The sequence below is a fragment of the Phaenicophaeus curvirostris genome, chromosome 23, assembly GCF_032191515.1.
Source record: "Phaenicophaeus curvirostris isolate KB17595 chromosome 23, BPBGC_Pcur_1.0, whole genome shotgun sequence".
NCBI lineage: Eukaryota > Metazoa > Chordata > Aves > Cuculiformes > Cuculidae > Phaenicophaeus > Phaenicophaeus curvirostris.
This window is the reverse complement of record NC_091414.1, coordinates 6,316,530-6,336,364: the sequence shown is the minus strand read 5'-3', so window position 1 is coordinate 6,336,364 and position 19,835 is coordinate 6,316,530. Positions and strand designations below refer to the sequence as shown.

The 19,835-nt window shown below is 44.7% G+C and overlaps 1 protein-coding gene across 7 annotated transcripts in view; it reads left to right on the top strand.

Annotated features, from left to right (window-relative positions):
* The window catches only part of PUM1 (pumilio RNA binding family member 1), a 79,180-nt gene that overhangs the window by 13,142 nt on the left and 46,203 nt on the right, over positions 1 to 19,835 (top strand). For 5 of the 7 annotated variants that reach the window (XM_069875213.1, XM_069875212.1, XM_069875211.1 and 2 more), the window contains exons 3-4: positions 6,636 to 6,704; positions 18,308 to 18,416. In XM_069875213.1, the coding sequence (XP_069731314.1) occupies positions 6,636 to 6,704; positions 18,308 to 18,416 (178 nt within the window). The remainder of the gene's footprint in view (positions 1 to 6,635; positions 6,705 to 18,307; positions 18,417 to 19,835) is intronic. The other 2 variants (XM_069875214.1, XM_069875209.1) reach the window with 1 other exon arrangement.

Genomic DNA, 19,835 nt, shown 5'->3' with positions numbered 1-19,835 from the left:
AATAAAAATCATAAGCCCTCAGGCTTCCCAGTGCACTTACAGAGACAGTTTTTTAGGTACTCAGCTAAAATATTTCTCACCTGGTTATTTCTCAGCTGCTTTTTTTTCCAAAGGACTTTATAGTTTGTTTATTTGCTTATTTTTTTCTCATGTATGTTTGGCTTCTTTCCTCTTTCTTTAATTCCACCTGTCCTTCCTCTTTCTGGGGAACATCACTTGCATGAGGAGGAAGAAAAAAAAAATAATCTTTTGTGAGTAAGGGTAAAATTTAGCCTTTGATAGTTGTGCTGCCTGTCTATCTAGATGAATATAAATTCTACATAAATGAGAATTCCTTAATATAAAAGGCTGGTGTGCAATCCCTCGAGGACTCGCAGCCCATGAAATGTGATACAGTATTATGCTTTGAATTTATATGTAAAGGTCATATTAGCAACCATATTTGCTTAATACAACGTGCAGTATTAACACTGATTATTGACATTAATATTTACTTAAAATTGCAATTCAGCTATGCTTGAAGCTATCAGTTTGGGCAAAATCCCTTGGATTATTCTAGAATAAAAAACATGATACTGGAAATCCAAAAGGTAAATATAGTGTTGCTCTCGTATTATTTGTTGGGTCCTTCAAATCCCCGTTCAGTAATTGTACGGACAGTTCAGGGCCCTGTTCCTGTTAATGTAACCAACTGCAGAATTCCTTTTGACAGGTGCCATTTAGCCCTGTGGGGCTTGTTGTTTGCTAGGATAAAATGAACCAGAGCTCTCAGTACCAGCAGTGCAACATGTACTGTCAGGTTTTGGGTTATTGCTGCCTTCGGTGTGCACACCGGTGCTTTTGCAGGTTTTCCTGCTCATCCTTTGAGTGCTGGGAACATCAGGCTCTGTTTTGGGATGGTTTGGTAGAGGTGAAACAGGAGAGGTTTGGTCCTGGTCTGTCTGCAAGTTGTCCCTTCCGCTCTCAGACATGACTCAGACCCTCGGGTCTTTGGTGATGCTTGGGATGAGTCTGCTGTGCTCTTCCATAAGGGACAGCTTCTGAAGCTTTTAAACACTGGCTGTGTCTGTGACAGAACATGTTTTGGGGGACTCGGAGGCAGGAAATATTGTCTGCCTGGGTGTGTGGTGTGGCAGGTGAGCAGCAGGTCCAGCACCAGATGGTACCAGCACATAGGACAGATGTAGCTGATGGATATTGCTTTCCTTATTTCTGTTATAGCTGTATAAATTCAAGTGTTCCGGATACAGACAAGGACTAGTGCCTGTGTAGCTTTAGCACCAGGAAAGCATTTGCTTCCAAGTTGCTGGCATTGAGTTTTGCAACAGTGAGGCCCTCTAATCTTATTTTAAAAACTGTTATTGTTCTGTGTCTGATGGCTCCCTGATACAAATCAACTGCTTGCTGCTCTAGGGGCCAGAAGATCCATAGTGAGAGCATTTGATGCAAAGTTGCATTCTCAGCTCTTCTGCTGCGTGGGAGGTTGAGTTTCGAAAGCGGCCATTGACCTAGAGTGCAATTGGTTTGTATTTTTGCAGTCTGCGCTAGGTGAGAGCAGAAAGCACCCATGTTTTTTCTTGTTCTCTCTAAAATAAGCTGTGGGTATCTGCTGTTGAAACTTAGAAAGGCCTCTGTGGCCTTGGCGTGTCTGAGGCCAAGCGTTTTGATTCAGGAGACTGAAAATAAGATGCGGAGGTCTGCCCTGGAGTGGTTGTAGTGGCTGCCTCTTGCTTTATCGTGTGCTTTTGAGAAGAAATGAGAAAACTGGTTAAGAGGGCTTTTGAGAGGCTGAATGGACTCCAGCCTCAGTGAAGTGAAGCAATCCTGTGGGTTGACTCTGATGTCTTGGTGTGACTTGTAGTGCATGCGCTGGGTGAATCTGCTCTGGGGTGTGCGCTTCTAGCGTGAAGGCAGGGAATTATTTATGAATCAGTGAAGTGGCTCTAAGCCGGAGTGTGTTATAGTGACATACATTCATATATCAGCATGCCTGGAAAGTGCTCTTCTTGAATGAGATTCTCATTAATTTCAGTGAGATTTACATAATTCCTGAGTGCATACACAGCATTTAATGGGAAGGGGAGGAATGTTCCTCTGTAATGATGTTGCTGTGTAACTCATTCAGTAGCAGTTGCTGGTGTACAGAACCTTAATTTTGCCAAGTAAGGTTCCAAAGCAAGCCGGCTAGTTGTCTGTGCTGTCAGAGTGAGTACTTGATAGGAGGGCGGGGAGGTCTGCTCTGTAGTTGGCGAGTGTGAGAGCTTCGTGTTTTGCTTTGCAGAGGCTGAAAAGGGATGCAGCTGAGGGCACCCCAGCTCTCTCAGCCACTCTGTTGGCTGAGAGCGGGAGTCAGGTTTTGTTGCATCACTTAGGAAACAATTTGGAGTATAGCTGACCTCTCTTTGCGTGATTCCTGATGTTTTTCAAGATCACCTCGTCCTCTAAGGAACCAGGTTGTCATGTCGTATCTAGATGTCAGGGCATCACTTCCTTGTTGCGGCCAATTTATCTTGGCATTGTCTTCTGGATTTCTTTCAAAACTCTGGCTCAGTGGTGAATCAGATTTTTCTGGTAATCAAATCTCATTGACTTTAGCACTCCTCTGTGAAGAAGTTCTTTCTCTGTGGGCCTCCTTGTTTCTAGTGTTTTGCACCATCGTTCCGCTGCTCTCTGTGTCTGTATTACAGATCAGTGATAGCTAACAGGAATAGATCTTGGTAGGGTGATCAGCCATCAATATCCTTTAGTTACTGTCTCAGAGTATTGCCTGCCATTTGGAATGCTGAGGTGTAGGAAGACCTGAGTTTGTATATTTGGGAAACTGTTATTCTTTTGAAGGGAATGAAGGAGCCTTGTGATGTTTGTGCTAATTGTGTAAGAAAAGGGGGTGGTGAAGATGTGTTGCTATTTCATATGACAGAGGTGAGGAAATGAGAAGAGGACCTTTTGGGCACAGTCTTTGACAAGTGAATAATGAACTAGCCTGTATTGCAAACAGATAGAACGTTCAATGGAGATAAAGGAATGATGTGACTGAGAGGAAGGACTGAAGCGTTGGTCATTCTGTACAGTTTGAGCATATAGGGCCTGAAAGCCAGGCACAAAGACCTGACTTAAGAAAATCATTTTATCCATAGTTGTTAGGATTGGTGAGAGAGAGTTGAGTAGTGGTATGACTTACATATCTAAAATGACTTTTTCCCATTACCTGACCTAACTCTGTTAGCAGATAGAGAAGCCAGTATTGTGTTTTTTGCTTTTGCTAGTTACTTGGGCAAAGTGTATTTGGGGATGAGAGGGAGGTAGCCTGTTTTCATGGTGCGTTATTCAAGCAGGGGAGGCTAGAACAGTTATGTGCAAACTAAGACACGTTAGAAGGACAGCGTCCTTCAGACCCTTGAGAGAGGAGTGAAAATAATAGCACTGTGAGGTGTCCAATTAAATCAGCCAGGTATGAAACAGCTGGAGTGCACTCTGCTTTCATGTTTATCCTGCTTTTTGCCCTTTACCACTCTTCTTATCTTGGTCTCTGTGCCACTTCTGTAGTAATCAATTATCATGGCATACTTTGAAAACAAACACACTTCTGCAGGTTGGAAACAGGCGAATGCTTAACACTGAGAAGAGCTGTGTGCACTTCCTGGAATGTATCTTTTGGAGAAATAGGGACTGGTAATTGTTGTGGTTTCTGTTGGAAGGGCATGAAAGCTTGTATGGAAAGCTTTGACTGTGTTGGAGGTGGTGTTAATAGTGACACCAGCTCTAGCCTCTCCAACAAGAATTCAGGCCAGCAAGGCTTCACGCGTTGAGGTGCATCATGTGTGTGGATTAACAAGATGGTAATGTTTTTTTCTACTCGTGACAAATGCTTGAACAAGACATCTGTGAAAATGCTCGTGCATCTAATGTGAACAAGTAAGATTTGATTCTAGCATTTAAAAAAAAGTGGAGTAAGGGTGACCATGTAACATGCTGGACTGCCATAAAAAAGGATGAGAGAAGAGAGAGGCTGTGGAGTTTGTTCTGGTTCCAAAACTGCCTTCACACTCTGCATGGCGCTTTCACCAGGGATGTTGGTGCAACTGTGAAGGGAGCTCAGCCTGGCGGCTGGGGTATGACCAAAATAACCTACAAAAGTCTCTTAATACCCTTCTGATTTATGGTAGGAATGTGATGATTATATCTTTCTCGTAGCTTTGTCTTGAGGTTCCCATAGCGCAACATCCACCTTCGGAAGTGCAGTTGGTTTGGTGAAGCTGGGGGCTGACATCAGGCAGCTTTGCTTCCCAACACTGCAACTCCTAGGTCAACGCCACTGCGGCCGCATCTGTGGTTTGCTGGGGCATTGCCATAGCAATGAATATCATAATGAACATCACCTACTGAATCTCTTTGTGTAGTTTTCTGCTCTTCAGATGTCTCACTGAGAGAATAATTTGCTCCTGTTCAGCTTTGTGGCTTAGCAAGTCTGAGAGCTGCAGCACTTTCCATGAGTTCAGCTTGAAGTGCTTCATGGAAGAATTTGGTCTCATTAACTTCTGTCTCACGTGAGGTGACTCAGATATCTTAGCTGACAGATTAGTACTGGAGTTGGCAGTGAAGGAAAGTCTTTGGTCTTGCCTGCTGCTGTAGTTTGTGGAAGGTAGAGTCCTGTTTTCACTGTGTGTTCGTGGTAGATGTGATAAACGTCACTGCAGGAGGTGGCAAGACTGAGGCACAACTGAAAATAACTTTGAACTGAGATATGATGATAGAGGATAACTTATTTTTAAACTGTGATTCTGAGTGACTGGCCATTGAGGATTTGTAAATTCCATAAATAGGTATTAGATAATTTAACAATACGTTACTAATCTTTTGCATAGTAGTGTTACTGCAGAGGAGTAGAAGAATTCAGACTGAAGGGGACTTCTAGAGGTCATCTATGGTGCCTTCTCTACATCTGCTGTTCTAATACAGTAATGACTTCTATTCTAAGACTTCATAACCAAGAATATAAATTAAGCATAATCATGACAAAGTCCTGACTTGGTTCTGCTGGAAGTCATGATGAGAGGATCAGAAGTCAGGGTTAAGTTAGTGAACGTGGTGTAACTACTTCCAGCTCTGGTCACTGACAAGGTCATGCTTTAGTATCTACACCAATTTTTGCTTTTTCATGATGTAAATCATGTACCAAGTGTGACTGACCTCCTTCCCTTGACCTGGAGGAGGCTGCATCTGAACTGTCTGCCGAGTCTCCAGTGGTGGCATGACCAGGCACTGCATGTTCTTCTCGAGCATCCTGCAAAGAGTTTGTGGAGGACCACAGTGAATGGAATGTGTGAATTACTTGTAAGTCTTTCGTAAGCTGTTAGCCCTGCTCAAGCAGAAAGGTCCATTGGGTCTGTTGGGCTGCAGGGTTGTGTAAACACTGAGTAGGAGGCTGTGTTGTGTCTGTGCTCCATGTATTTTTGGCTGTATAATAGGTACTGCTTTGATAGAGATGTGTTATCAGAGGAGGGCAATCATTTAATCTGAATTCTAGCATGTGGCTGAACCTCTGGGCTTTGTCCTCAAGTCCATAGTTGGATTTTTATATTTGTTTCTGTGTGGGTGCTCAAGCTGCATCTGTAGGGACTCTCCTGGATGAGGTTTGGGAATGAAAACCAGAAGTGTTTTCTTGTGTTTTCTTGTGTTTTCAACATACCCAACTTATTCAGCAAACAGTTTTGAGCTGCTGCTGAACTTCTGTTCTAATTGAATAAGTTTTCATCAAATCATGATCCAAAGTAGAAACAGGAAATGGCCCAATTGCCCGAGTGAATGTATGGCTGCTGGTCCTGCAGGTGAGCAAGGCTGGCTTCACCTCCCAGGACTGTCCTTTGCTCTGCAGTGCCCAGGCTCTGCCCTGTGTGGATCTGGAAGAACTGCTGCCCTTCCCTTTCTTAGTTGTGGGGCTCCCAGCACAGCCCCAGAGCTGCGCGGCTGCCGTCCTGCACACTGGGAGTGAAGAAAAGGCTATACTTCATCAGGGGTTTTCTTGATGTTTGCACCCTGGTCTGTGCTTCTGGATTTCCACTTTGATATGCTGTGGGTACAATACCTAAAATTGGCAACTAGTCTTTAGGCATTGCTTGCTATCCTTTCTTTATCCCCTGCCCTCATTTCAAATGGTGCTATTTAATTTAATTGACCTTTGTGCTGTGGTTTTCTCTTTCATATCGGCGTAACTTGAATATAAATCTGCCTGTTATATGCAAGAGCATTTAGTTGATTTTTCACCTGAAAAGAAATGATGCCGACACGCTTGCTTATGCATCAACTCCTGTGCTTGAAATTGCGCAGCTCACTGTGAAATATTAGTCTCTGTGATACACTTAGCATAGGCAGTTGTTGTTAGACTGTTTGTCTTAAAAGTAATTGCTATTTTTGCTTTTTTTTGTGTACGTATAAATCTGACACTACAAATGTTTTAGCTTTGGGAGTCTTAAAGGTAAGTCAATTTTTGGAGCTCAATACCCTTGTTATGTGCTGTAATGTGAAATGTAGTGCTCAGTCTGTAACAGAAAAATTGCTGTGAACTATGATTATCATTAAGAAAAACCCAAATGCAAGCACTTTCTCATGTATTTTTCTTAACCATCTACAAATAGGTGCGTTCCATGGATGAGCTGAATCATGATTTTCAAGCGCTTGCGCTGGAAGGACGAGCTATGGGAGAGGTAAGCAAAAGGCCTGTGGAAAAAAACTGTGTGTTTGGGGGGGAGAAGGAAAATAAATGACAGATTTTGAGGCTGCTGGAATGATTCTGAACATGAGACTTCTTCATTCTGACTGTGAAGTGTGTGTGTGTGTGTGTGTCTGTGCGCATCCACTTTACCAACATAACCTGTCAGGCTGAAACACCTCTCAGGAGGAACAGCAAAGCCTGTTGTATCATCGAACAGCAACATGGTGCTTGTAAGGGAACAGTTAGAAATATGTCTGTGACAAGTGTTACAGTTCTTGTAGCATGTTTATTTTGGGATCCAGTGATCTCAGGCCCCATAATATTGTGGGTTTGGTTGTCTGTCATTGTCTGCTGCCCTGTTTCCACTCCTGGCCACCTTTCAGCTCTTGTCATAAAGCACAGGACCATGTTTAATGTGTAAGGTAGCTGAGGAACACAATCCAGGGCTGCAGAAGTGATAAGTGCTTTGGACGGGTCAAAGGACTGAGCAGGAGCTGTCAGGTAATGTGCCCTTCTGCTCTAACTTTATAGAAACCCAGTGGGAGCTATTTTAATCTTGCAGCACAGAAGGGAGGCAGCTGGTCTGGGGGAGGTGCCTAATAGTTTTCTTTTGAAAAGAGGTTTTTACCTGGTTTTAGGGTGACTGGAAAGAGTAGTAAGTTACTATAGATGGCTGTGTTAGGTTCAGGAAAGTTCGATGTAACCACTCCTTTTCCTTTATAGTCAGTCCTTTCAGAGGTGTGGAAGAGGAGAGATGAGAAAATCATGTCTTATAGAATTGTAGAATGGTTTGGATTGGAAGGGACGCCAGAACCCATCCACTTCCAACCTCTTGCCATGGGCCAGGACACCTCCCACTGGACCAGGCGGCTCAAAGCCCCATCCAACCTGGCCTTCAGCGCCTCCAGGGATGGGGCAGTCTTGACTTCTCTGGGCAACCTGTGCTAGTGCCTCCCCACTGTCATCGGGAGGGAATATCTTGTAGGAAGATATTAAGATGCAGCAGGTCAGATGGGCCAGGTCTGATGCTTAGGATAGAGTTCCTGTCTGTGAAACTCAGAACAGATTGCTTTCCCCATGTTTAGTCCGTATTATCTCTGTTACCCATTCCTGAGCCAGGTTAAAGAATATATCCCCTAGAACCCTAAAACTATTGTTTTGGAGAGAACAGGAAAACTATGAGCATTGTGTGATGGGATTCATGAGAAAGTGCCCTCTTTTAGGTGAAAGACCTTGGGAATTTCATGGTGCCTGCAGTGCAGCTTCTCTCCTCTCTTCCTTCATTCTCTGGAAGATGATATTACTTGGTTGCACTTTAATTTGACAGTGTTTGATACACAAATCTCTGTTTCTCTAGGTTATGTTAACCTGAATTGAGGTTGTTGATGGAGAGTAGTGTGTGATTTACAAAGGAGAAAACATGACATTAAAAATCCATCTAAAGCTGCTGGAAAACAGCTGGTGTGCCTCTGTACGAAGCATGCCAGAGGAATGATGGGGGTGTGGATGTTCTGTGATATTATTTTTTACCACCTCACTTGGGCAAGACCTTCATGTTCAGATATAGAGCGTGCAGGCTCTTTGGAAGCTGGTTAAGAGTCAGAGCAGCACATGTTCTGTACTTACTGTGGCATTAGGTCATGTTAGCTTGAACCCCTGTAGGCATTCCTAAATATGTTCACTTTTACCAGCTCTTAGTCCTTTCTTGAAAGAAGTGCATTTGGGTTTAGTTTTTGGAGGATATGGGGTTTGCCTTCCAGTGATGAATCACTTCCCGCTGCCACCCCCCCGCCCCCCTTCTTGTAACTGTGGTGCAGAAAGCTTTGGATATGGTGTCCTTTTGTCACTGGGCTTTCCCACGTACCGGAGCGTGCAGATTTTTCCAGGAAGGTGACATCTCACCCTTTTCTTTAAGCTAAGACACCATTTCTTGTTTCTCTTGGAGTTTTTCTCCCTCAGCCTCCCAGTTTCCTTTCTTTCTCCATTGAATTTTATCTGTATTTCTTAAGGTATTTCAACCTACATCCAGCTGGGTGGTTTAAGGAACTGTGTAAACTGAGATCCCTGCAGGATATCTCCCTGCTCACTGCGGGGGTGGGGGTTGGACAGGATGACCTGTAAAGGTCCTTCCAACCCAAACCATTCTGTGATTCTTTATGCCTATTGGCTGTCCAGACAGCGTTCTTCAACTGTGGCCTTTGATTTTGTGCAGCCTACCCTATCTGTTGTTCAGATGCCTTACTGATGGTTTCCTGCCCTCCTCCTGCTCCTAGTATGTGAAGGAAACTCATGGAGGAAGCTGGAGTAATAAGAAAAAAATTTAAGTCTGAAATAAATGAGGGAAAGATGAATTTGATTTGTATTTCTTGATCTTGTATCTTCTGAGCCTTACCTGCAGGAAGCATCAATAATCTGCGCTGAGTAGATAGGAATAAACTTAGAGGAGAAGGATGAGGAAAAGAGTTTTTATGCATTTAGTGTATCTTCTGATCTTGTTTTCTTGCTTCTCAGTAAGCAACAAAGTAATAATTCTGGTGTATTAAGTACTTTGTGCCCCTGAAGTCATCAGAGCTGTTTTTTAAAGGGTGCTGTCAAACAGCTGAATCTCTTATCTGCATTTTGACAGAAGATGGAGAATATTTGGTGATGAACAGATACCCCAGTCTGGGAAAACTAAGAAATAGTTAACCTGCCACCAAGTCTCATCTGCCTTGTGGCTGTTCCTGTCTTCAGAATCCCACCCTGCCCCGTGCAGCCAGCCTCCTGCCACCCCTGAACTTCTGTGCATGTGGAAGTGCAGTTCTTTCTCAAGTGTGAGATTGGAAAGAAGAGCCACGGAACCCCTTTTGCTGTGCTCTAAAATGGAAGAGGCTTGGGTGGTTGATAATGAACATGGATGATAACGTTTTCTGTTGCCTTCTGAAAGGGGTATCCGTTCTCCCCCTTTTTCTGGCACTTTATCCAGATTATAAGCTGTGATGAAGGAGCCTTACTATGAGCCCTGTAACAATGCAATCTTCACTAGTTATGTATCAAACTCCCCTTCTCATTGGATGTTGAACTGGAAAATAGTAAAATACCATGGTATAGAACAATTGGTGAAGTTGCATGTCAGTTTTTTTAAAGGCCAGTCAGTTTTGCTTTGTTAGCACACAGACCAGGATGTGTGACTCTATGTGTGCTGTCAAGGTCTGTGATTGCACGGCAGTGATGCTGAGGCTGAACATGAGCTGTGCAAGTTCTCCTCCTTTCCTGGCCTTCAAGATAGGGGAACTGGGTATCTGCTTTTCCTTCTTAAATTCCTTTCATCTGGCTTTGCAACATTGAATATTTGTGCAGGGGTTTTCAGAGTGGTGGTCAGTGCAGAGAGTGTGAGGTGGTGGCTGTCATCAGTGCCTTACATGCATTTTGAACTGCACAGCATTCTTAGTTTGGTGGGGGTTGTGTTGTGAGATAACCCTGCATCGAGAATCAAAGAGCTGCGTGAGCAGCTGGCTGGAACTTAATCCAGGCGGGTGGGAGGAGGATGGGAACAGAAAGACATCAGGCAACTGGTACGTGTTTCACTTCAAAAATTGAAAGGATTGGACCAAAAATTCTGAAGTACGAGTGTTGAGGTTAAAGGTGGATCTCGCCCTACACTTGAAGCAGAAGATATTTCTTAGCATAATTTCTCTTCATCTGATGAGCATTTAATTATTGCCCGCTGTGGCTGTCCTGGTCAGGTTTTAGTGCTGAGTCTGGTGTAGGTCTGAGAATTGCTACAACCCGCGTGGTTTGCTGTAGCAGGGCTCTTGGACCTCTGAGGCTGTGAGGTGTGGTGGTTCACAGTGTCTTTGTCCCCTTGCTGGGGTCAATCCTGCATGAGGCCCTGCCTTGCCAGCGACCATAGTGTTTTTTCAGAGCAGAGTGGTTGTGACTCTGGGCCTGGACATTCTTAAATCTGTGTTAAAAAAAAAAAAATCCAGTTGAAAACCAAGCAAAAAACAACAACAAAAAAAAACCCAAGAAAAACCCCCAAGCAAGCAAAGAAAAACAACTAAACCAGACAAACTCTCTAAAACCCCTATGTGCTGCTGCTTTCCCTGCTAGCAGTGTCTTTGGTGTGTTCCTCCAGATTTGGGATTCATTGGCAGCTGGGTCATGGAATATTGAGAGCTTTGAATGCTGTTTCTGTTCAGCTGGGGTTTCCCCCCTTATTTCACCTTCTGGTGGCAGCATGGGCAGGGCTGGAAGTGTGGTTGAGGCCTGATGGAGCCACAGCAGCAGGGTTGGTTGGTGCCAGGGCTGAGCACCAGAACTGGGCAGAAGCTGAAGGACACGTGGTGGCCAGTTTATGGGTTGAGTGAGGTGTCTTACGCCCTTGCCCTCTTGGCAAAACTGAGATGCTTTCTTTCCTTTAACCTTCCCCACTCTGTTCCCAGTCTCACGGTCCTGCCTCTGTTTTGTGCTGTTGAACCCTACTGCGAGTCAGTTCAAAGCCCTGAGCCAGCCTAAAGCTGCCTGCTCCTTGGGATGAGAGCACCAGCCATCCTTGCAGTGGCTGTCCCACTGCCGGCAGCGCTGTAGCTTGGGTTACTCCTTGTGTGCTCAGCCTCCTTATCTTGTTTGGTTTTTAGATGGCAACATTTTTTTAGGGTAGATAATATCTCGGTGTTTGTAAACCTGCGGTGCTGCCCGACTGTGACTTGTAAATACACTCTCTGCCCTCTCCTACCTGTTGCTGCAGATAAATCGAATTCTCCAACTGCACAGATGGCTTCTTTTATCTTAATATTTGCCTTGTCTGAAGGGGATCAGTTCACTTAATTTGTCTAATTCATAATCCCATCTCAGCGGGCTCTGTATGCGCGGGCTCTGTGCTTGTTGGTTGTAGGATTGCTGTTGTTGGAGGGCATCTCCACCCTTCCTCCCTGCTCCACTAAATTGAATATTGGCCTAAGTCTAAGTCCTCCCTAAGAGGGCTTACAAGGATTATTTTCGTACTAGATAGGGTCAATTTTAATAAAACCGGGGAGCAAATAAATGCGTCTTGTTCTACACAGCTGTGTTGTCTTTTTTAATTGCCAACCTGAAGAACTGAATGATATTCACTTAAAATAAATCAGTAGGTTGTTTTTTTTTTCCCCCTATTGCAACTGATGCCTTTCCCTGAGGAAAAACTTGTCATCATGGCAGCCTGTTGCATAATTCAGTGCAGATGATTCCTGCTTCCTAACCCATTGGCTGTGGTTGGAGCAGTGTTTTACAGGACAGGGACCCTCCATTGCCATCTGTCAATATTGCCCTTTGTTTTTTCCCTCCCCAGTACCTGTAAATACATCCAGTATAATATGTATATAGAATAAACACGTTCTATTGGAACAGTTGGAAACCTTTATGCTTTTTGGGGGACAAGTGACAGGGGACAGGACAAGAGGAAATGGCCTCAAGCTCCGCCAGGTGAGGTTTAGGCTGGACGTTAGGAAAATGTTTTTCACAGAAAGGGTCATTGGGCACTGGCAGAGGCTGCCCAGGGAGGTGGTTGAGTCACCTTCCCTGGAGGTGTTTAAGGCACGGGTGGACGAGGTGCTAAGGGTCATGGTTTAGTGTTTGATAGGGATGGTTGGACTCAGTGATCCGGTGGGTCTCTTCCAACCTGGTTATTCTATGATTCTATTCTATGATTCTATGAAAAGGTGAAACGATAGGGGACAGAGTTGAGGCTGTTTGTGCCATGAGGGTGTGTGTGCACCAGATAGGGAGGGGTGGAATTGTTTCTAATCCTTGTCCGTCATTCACTGCAGAATTGTACAAAGGTGTTTGGATGCAATTCTTCAAGAACTTGGTAAATGGATGTGTTTTGACCCTTAAGAAAGGGGCTTGAGTGTAGGTGAAGTAATAAAGGTGAAATTATCTCGGGTCACCCTGGAGCCAGGCGAGAAGGTTTCGCTACCTGTAGTGGCGGTGACCCAGTTTGTATGGGCAGGAGGATTGAAATATTTAAGTGAATAACTGGAATACAAATAACAGCCTATTCTGTATTTCACTTCATAACAGAGCTCATTGCTGTGGTTCATGAGCACGCATTCATATGAAGTGTCCATTTGCCCTGGTAGGAGCGTACACTTGATCTATGCAGCTTTATATGAATTGGGTTGGAACCTGGTGCCTCATGTCTGTCTTTGTCCCTTCCAACACCTTCAGTGCATAATTTGGTTATAGTTGAGATTTGGAAATGTTCTGTGAGATGCAGCCCACGTGTGTTGGCCGTACTGGCTGCAGGTATTGTTGTTCTTGTAGTGGCTGAAGGTGTTTGTGGATGGATTGAGGGATTCTCCCCTTCCCTCCTGACCCACTTCAGCAGCCAGATTTGCAAGCTGCTCGCTGTAAGGTCTCTGGGCAGCTCACAGCAAAGACCTGTGAATTATTATTCTTTGCAAAAGGGGCTTTGAGGGGGACAAGTGCTCTGGCACCTGGGCTGCGTTGTGGAAATACAACTACCTGCTGTTACTGCTGAAGACAGAGCATTCCTGAAGCACAACCTTACGGGGGTGAACCCTGCTGGGGATGCTGGTGTGGCAATGTGTTGGAGACTTTAAAATGGTGGATATGAAAAATCTCATTTTGTTGTCATCATTCACGTTGTGTGAGAAGGCAAGTGCCTCCAAGTACTGATACCAAGGAGGGAGATAACTTTGTTACCTGCAGATTTCCTCAGAAGTTACTACTGAACCTTTACCCATGCTTCCTTCAAAATGACTGTGTTCAGTTCTGGAGTCCTCAGCACAGGAAGGACATATATCTGTTGAAGCAAACCCAGAGGAGACTATGGAGATGATCTGAGGGCTGGAGCACCTCCCATACGAGGACAGGCTGACAGAGTTGGGGTTGTTCAGCCTGGAGAAGAGAAGGCTCTGGGAGAACTTAGAGTAGCTTCCAGTAATGAAAGGGGCTCCAGGAAATCCAGAGAGGGTCTCTTGATCAGGGATTGCAGGGACAGGACAAGGGAGAATGGTTTGAAGCTGGAAAAGAGGAGATTGAGGTGAGATCTTAGGAAGAAATGTTTTGCCGTGAGGGTGGGGAGACCCTGGCCCGGATGGTGGCTGCCCCATCCCTGAAGGTGTTCAAGGACACGCTGGATGAGGCTTGGAGCAACCTGCACATGGCAGAGGGGTGGAACTGGATGGGCTTCAAGGTCCCTTCGAACCCAAACCATTCTGTGATTCTCTGTTGGCTGTAGGATTGCTTTAAAGATGTTGTGGCTACCTATTGCTGGGACTGTGCTGACCAGGCAGCTGCTGGGTTCCCTGTTGCCCTTTTTTGTGCCGTTTCAAAGATGCAAATTTCCTGTTAGGGTTGCATTGTACTTGATTTTTTTTGCTGAAGTTCCATTTTGCATTTTGCCTTAAAGTAGAACTGAGTTTCCTAAGTTTAGAATTCCCTGTTGCTTTGTTGTGTGTATCAGGAGAACTTGGTAACACTTTGGAAACTCAGAAGCTCATGAAAGGAGTTTCATTTTCCTGTGAACTAGAGATTACTCTTTCCTCTTCTGCTCACGTTTTTTCCTGTCCTCTTTCTCCAAGCCCGTGCCCCTTCTCATGTTTTATTTGAGGCGGGACTGCAGAACTGATTGTGTCCTTCTGCACTGTGAGGTAGTGTCAAAGGCAATGAGAAGGGTTTGGTTGCAGCCGATAGTTTAATCAGTCCATGTGGCTGCTTTCTTCAAAGTTCCTTGAAATCGTATGAAAGGAGAGCAGTTATTTTTGCTGAGGCAGCAGCAGGAGTGAAAAAGCTGCATTTTATGAGGTATGGGAATGACAGAAGCTTAAAAAAATTGTAACACCCTTGTGTACTTATGTTTATAAATACCTGAAAGCACTGACTTAGCTTTCAGCTCCTTAACTTCCCTCCCCCGACCCCTCAGGCACAGTTGGAGGAACAGGTTAGGCTGTGTATGGTGGAATGGGTTAGGCTGATGGGAGTCAGTCCTTGCAGTCTCTGCAGTTATTTTTGGATTATATAGAAGGGGAGGGCAGTGCATGTTTCCCTCCCTGTTTTCATTGCTCAGCTGGGAGAATCCCATGCAGTCCTATGCTGTGTTTACGCTGCAGTGATAAATCCTGAAGTCACTGACACATCTCAAAACAGTGAGTGACATGATGGTTCTTCTGGTTGCAGAGGGAACAGCTGGGGCAAACAGTGTTTGCTACTGAGTGGTTTGAGAGTTGAAAGAACAAGTGAGTCTTGTCTTCCTCATACCGAGAGAACAATAAAACCCCACAGGTAGCATAGCACTTGGATTAAAATACTTTCTTCAGGTCTTTACCCTTTTGGAAAAGTTTGGGTGGCAATGACTTGCTGCTGAAATGGATCTAGATGAGAACGGAATCCGACGAGAATGGAATCCTTGTAGAGAAGAAAGGAGGTTAAATGATCTCACTGGGATAGACCCCGTACGAGATGGGGAGGTTGTAGGCGTTGATGGTGTGCCAACTGTTGAACCAGGGAAACCAAAAGCTGGGTGTTTGTGTACTGAAAAGTTCTGATACTTAAGGGCAATGTTCTTAACAAATGTTTTTAGACAAAGTAAGTTTTGTTTGGTTTTGGGGTTTTTTTGGTTGGTTTTTTTTTTTTGTTTTACCTTGTGCTTAAGGGAGACTTCTTGGACACAAGGAAGAAATTCTTTACAGTGTGGGAAGGGGAGGCATTGACACAGGTTGCCTGAAGAAGTTATGAATGCTCCATCTCTGTAGGTGTTCAGGGCAAGGTTGGATGGGGTCTGAGCAGCATGAAAGATACTGAAAAGCTGTCTGTGCCCATGACAGCAGGGGTGGATTAGGCGATCTTTAAAAGTCCCTTCCAACCCAAACTGTTCCGTGATTCTGACTGCAGCGGCTGAGAGAGCTGGGGTTGTTTAGCCTGGAGAAGAGGAGGCTGAGGGGAGACCTCATTGCTCTCTCCAACTACCTGAAAGGAGGTTATGGAGAGGAGGGAGCTGGGCTCTTCTCCCAAGTGACAGGGGTCAGGACAAGATGAAATGGCCTCAAATTCTGCCAGGGGAGGTTTAGGCTGAACATTAGGAAAAAATTTTTCACAGAAAGGTTCATTGGTCCCTGTCAGAGGCTGCCCAGGGAGGGGGTTGAGTCACCTTCCCTGGAGGTGTTTAAGGGACAGGTGGACGAGGTGCTGAGGGACATGGTTTAGTGTTTGATAGGAATGGTTGGACTCGATGATCCAGTGGGTCTCTTCCAACCTGGTGATTCTATGATTCTGTCATTCTATGAAGTGAGGTGGGTCTGAGTCCTGTGTCCCTGACACTGTGTGTAAGTTATGCTGCCCGTCCTGGGGACAGCCCAGCTACTTGGGGTCCATACATCCAAGTGCACAACTGCTGAAGGACTTCAGAGTGCACTGCATCACAGTTGGGCAGAGAAGTGCATCTCATCCTTAGTTTGAAGATGAATCTGACTATTTTTTGCTTTGTAATCAGTAGGAGGAAGGCTACTGAAGTTGGAAGCGGAGGTTAGTGTGGGGAAGTAAGGTATACGAGTTTATGCTTTCAGTAAAAGAAAATCTGCAGTTTAATCGAGCAACGCTCACCTGTAAATAAGTTTTGGTTGGCTCTGTGGCAGTACACAGAGCACACGCACGTGCATGTTGTCCTCAGCCTTGCAGGAGGATCTCAGCTGGTTCAAGAGTGGCAACCTCTGTGCTGGAGCTCCTGGTGTGCCTGGCGTAAGAGGGTTGTTCCTGGCATGTGTCATCCTAAAATCTGACCTGTGTTGTGTCAGTCTGACCTGTTGATTCAGCCTTTCTAGATGAGGATTGTATGGGTTATATCCTTGCGTGCTTGTATAGACAACATGCAGGTCTATGCATGAACGTTTCGGTTTGTCTGGAAGTGCCCCTTTGCCAGTGCTTGCTTGGGGCTCACAGCCAGCAGTGACCACGAGCTGAGGAGTGAGATTCTGCTGCTGGAAAAGCTGCATGGCTGTGCCCAGCCTGTGGTGTGACTGAGCGCTGTGAAGCAGCAGTGCTGCCCACACGCCCTGCCTGCCTCCATCTTGTGCCTGTACCAGCTATTTCCCAAAGGGATTGCACTCATTTATTTATTTCCCCTTGTAGGCAACTGCCGTGTTTCAGTTGTGGATTGATCTTATTCTTTGCTAATCTCTGCGTGAAAGCAGGATTGCTTTTAGTCAGCAGTGTTAGTTAAATAGCTGACTGTAACTGCTCTCTTACTTGTGGTGGGCTGGGTTTTAGTTGTTTAGAATTTGGAAGGAATTCTGCTTTTCGGGTATGGGGCAAAATCGATATTGCTTTCATCATAACACTGGTCTTAGGTATAGTTGGCCCAGTATCCAAATCTACCCTTGGGTTTAATCTCGCACACACAGACCTGCCTCATGATACATTTCTGAGCAAACAGATCTCCCGTTAGTTCAAAGTGGTGAGCACAACTTCTCTGGTTGTCTGTCTTTAACCAGAGTGCTCTGTGAGCTGGGAGCTCTGAAATGCTTTATGCTCGCTTCATCTCCATCCTGCAGCCTGTTCACTCTGTTAGGCCAGAGCCTGAGATGTGCCCGTCTACTGATGGAGAGTAGAGTTCTCAACACTTCTGATACAGAGGAGAATCAACTGGTCTGATGCTTCTTGTTTGTTCCATGGTAATTCAGTACTTGTTAATCTTCTAGCTCCTTTAGTTTTATTCCAACTTCAGCTCATTTATTTTGTTAATTTGCTGTGAATGTGTTGTTGTTCCCTGTCTGAATACATGTTGTTCAGCCTGAAGATTGAGTTTGGAGATTGTAAGCCTGACATATAAGGCACTTAAGCAGGGCTGGAAATTCCCCTTGCCGTATGTAGATGCACAGGTTTTTCCTTGGAGACACTGGTGTTTTCAACGTACACCTGCTACACAGGGCACACTGTTCTTTTTGCCATCTCATGGATTTCTGACCACTCTTCCTTGGATTCATTCAAGGCAGGAATGAATTTCTGTCTTGCTCTCAGTAAGTGCGTAACCTTATTCTTTTCAACAACACATGCGTGGCGGGTGCGGTGGCCCAGAACTGTTCACTCTTATTAGTGTTTACAAATAACCTTCGTTGCATGGAGAGCCCTCAGCAGTCATTAAATAAGTGAGAAGCGAGAGCCCTTGGCACCTCTTGAGCTGATCTGTCCCTGCCAGCACCAGAACTGTGGTGTTTGAAGGCAGGAATTTGTGCTGGAGGTACTGAGCAGTTTGTAGTGTTCTCCAAGCTCAGGTGGAAAAGATGCTGTTCTGATCAGAATGGTTGTTCCTGCTACCATTTTCCTTCCAAGTAGCTGTTGTGCTGAGAGGCTGACGAGTGTGAATTGTGTGTGCGTGCTTGCGTGTGTGGGGTTCATAAAACGTTAAGAATGTAAGAGGATTGCAGAGATTGACTCATTATCTCCATTGCTGTATGGCTTTCACCCTAGAGTATATAAATATTTTGATTATAAAGCATGTATCGGTTTGTGTTTAATGATTGATTCATGTTTAAAAAGGAAACGCTTATGGTTTATGTTTGCATTTTATACTTATTTTAATCATGCTTTCTTTTTTGTTTCTTTTTTTTTTAATTGCAGCAGCTGTTGCCGGGTAAAAAGTTTTGGGAATCTGATGATTCCAGCAAAGATGGACCAAAAGGGATATTTCTGGGAGATCAGTGGAGAGACAGTGCTTGGGGAACATCAGGTAGCTCAATTATTTACTTAATTTAGTTGGGGTTGAATACAGAAATGTGCACCTCACCTGCTCAGAATTGCTGGCTGCGCTGGATGACACAGCTTTTACAGGATTTCTAAAAACACCAGTTTTAGCTGTTAGAAAACTGATAGAAACCTTACATTGCTGTGCAATAGAGTGGAAAGGTTTCCATAGTTATAAAAAGGTTGTCTGATGTGAACTTGTGTACCCTTAACGTTTATATGCTTAAAAATGTTAGGTTGCCATTAAAATTCCAATTCAAACATTCTGATTTATTTTCTGCCTTAGGATTGGTCACTGAAGTTTAAACAAAGGTCCTAGAGAACAAGATTAGTTAAAAAGAAAACCCAAACCACCCACAGTTTGTTTTTTTTACGCACTGAATCAACCCACCAAACCCCAACAATGTTCAGTTTTAAAAAGAAATAAGTGATGTTTTGTATTAGTGGTGTTGAAGTTTATCTGCCAAGAATTTTGTTCTTGGATCACTGTCCCTTATTTTGAATTTAAGGAGAGAGCATTCAGGTTCGTTTGAGTTAAATGGCAAACTCACTTGCATGTGCTGAATTTGAAATGCTAACCGTTTACTTTGTTTTCTGTGCTTTCTGTATGTAATGAATGTGCTCTTTAAACTGTGCTGAGCATCCTGTGCAGTTCCCAAACCACAGCTCCAGGGAGATGGAATTTAGAGGAACCTCACTATTGTGTGGTTTATTTCCTGCTGAAAATATCCCTTGTTAGAGTGAAGGTATTGGGATAGTGATAAGGGCATTTTTAATTGTTTAAATTCCAAAGTGGGATAAACTTCTTAGAACCTGATTGGCTGAACCTTGCAGTCTGGGCATTGGGGAGATTCTGGGAGCTGCTGCCTCCTGTGTCTGATGTGCCCTTCTGCCGTGGATTTCCATAGCAGTGCCTGCATCCAGTCCTCTACACCAGTTTGTGCCCAGTTGTACTGAAGCTGAGGGTGGATTTAAGGGCTGAGCCAGACTGAATAGTAACACCCAAGAAGGAGCCTTTCTCCTCTGCTGCCTCAGTGGTTGAACTGGTTCCGTCCACTGCATAGGCAGGGTGGACATCGCGGGGAGGTGACCTCCTGTGCTGGCTGATCACAAGTCTCCATGAGTCAAAGCCCTTCGTATTGTCTCTTCCTTTGTTTATTCTCCATTAATCCTGTGCACCTTACGGCCTCCATTCCTGAGCTTTGGCCTGCGCTGTTCCCTGAGACAGGGAGTCAGAGTTTCCCCTTTTGCTCATCTGAAGTAAAGAAAATGGCTGTGGTGTGAGCAGTTGCTTGAGGTCAGTGCCCCCAGCAAAGAGCACAGCTTGGAGGTGGGGTGTGGGAGCATCCTTGGCCAGAAGAGTAGTTTGTTCCATGAGCAGTGGAACTAATGAAGCCTGGTTTGC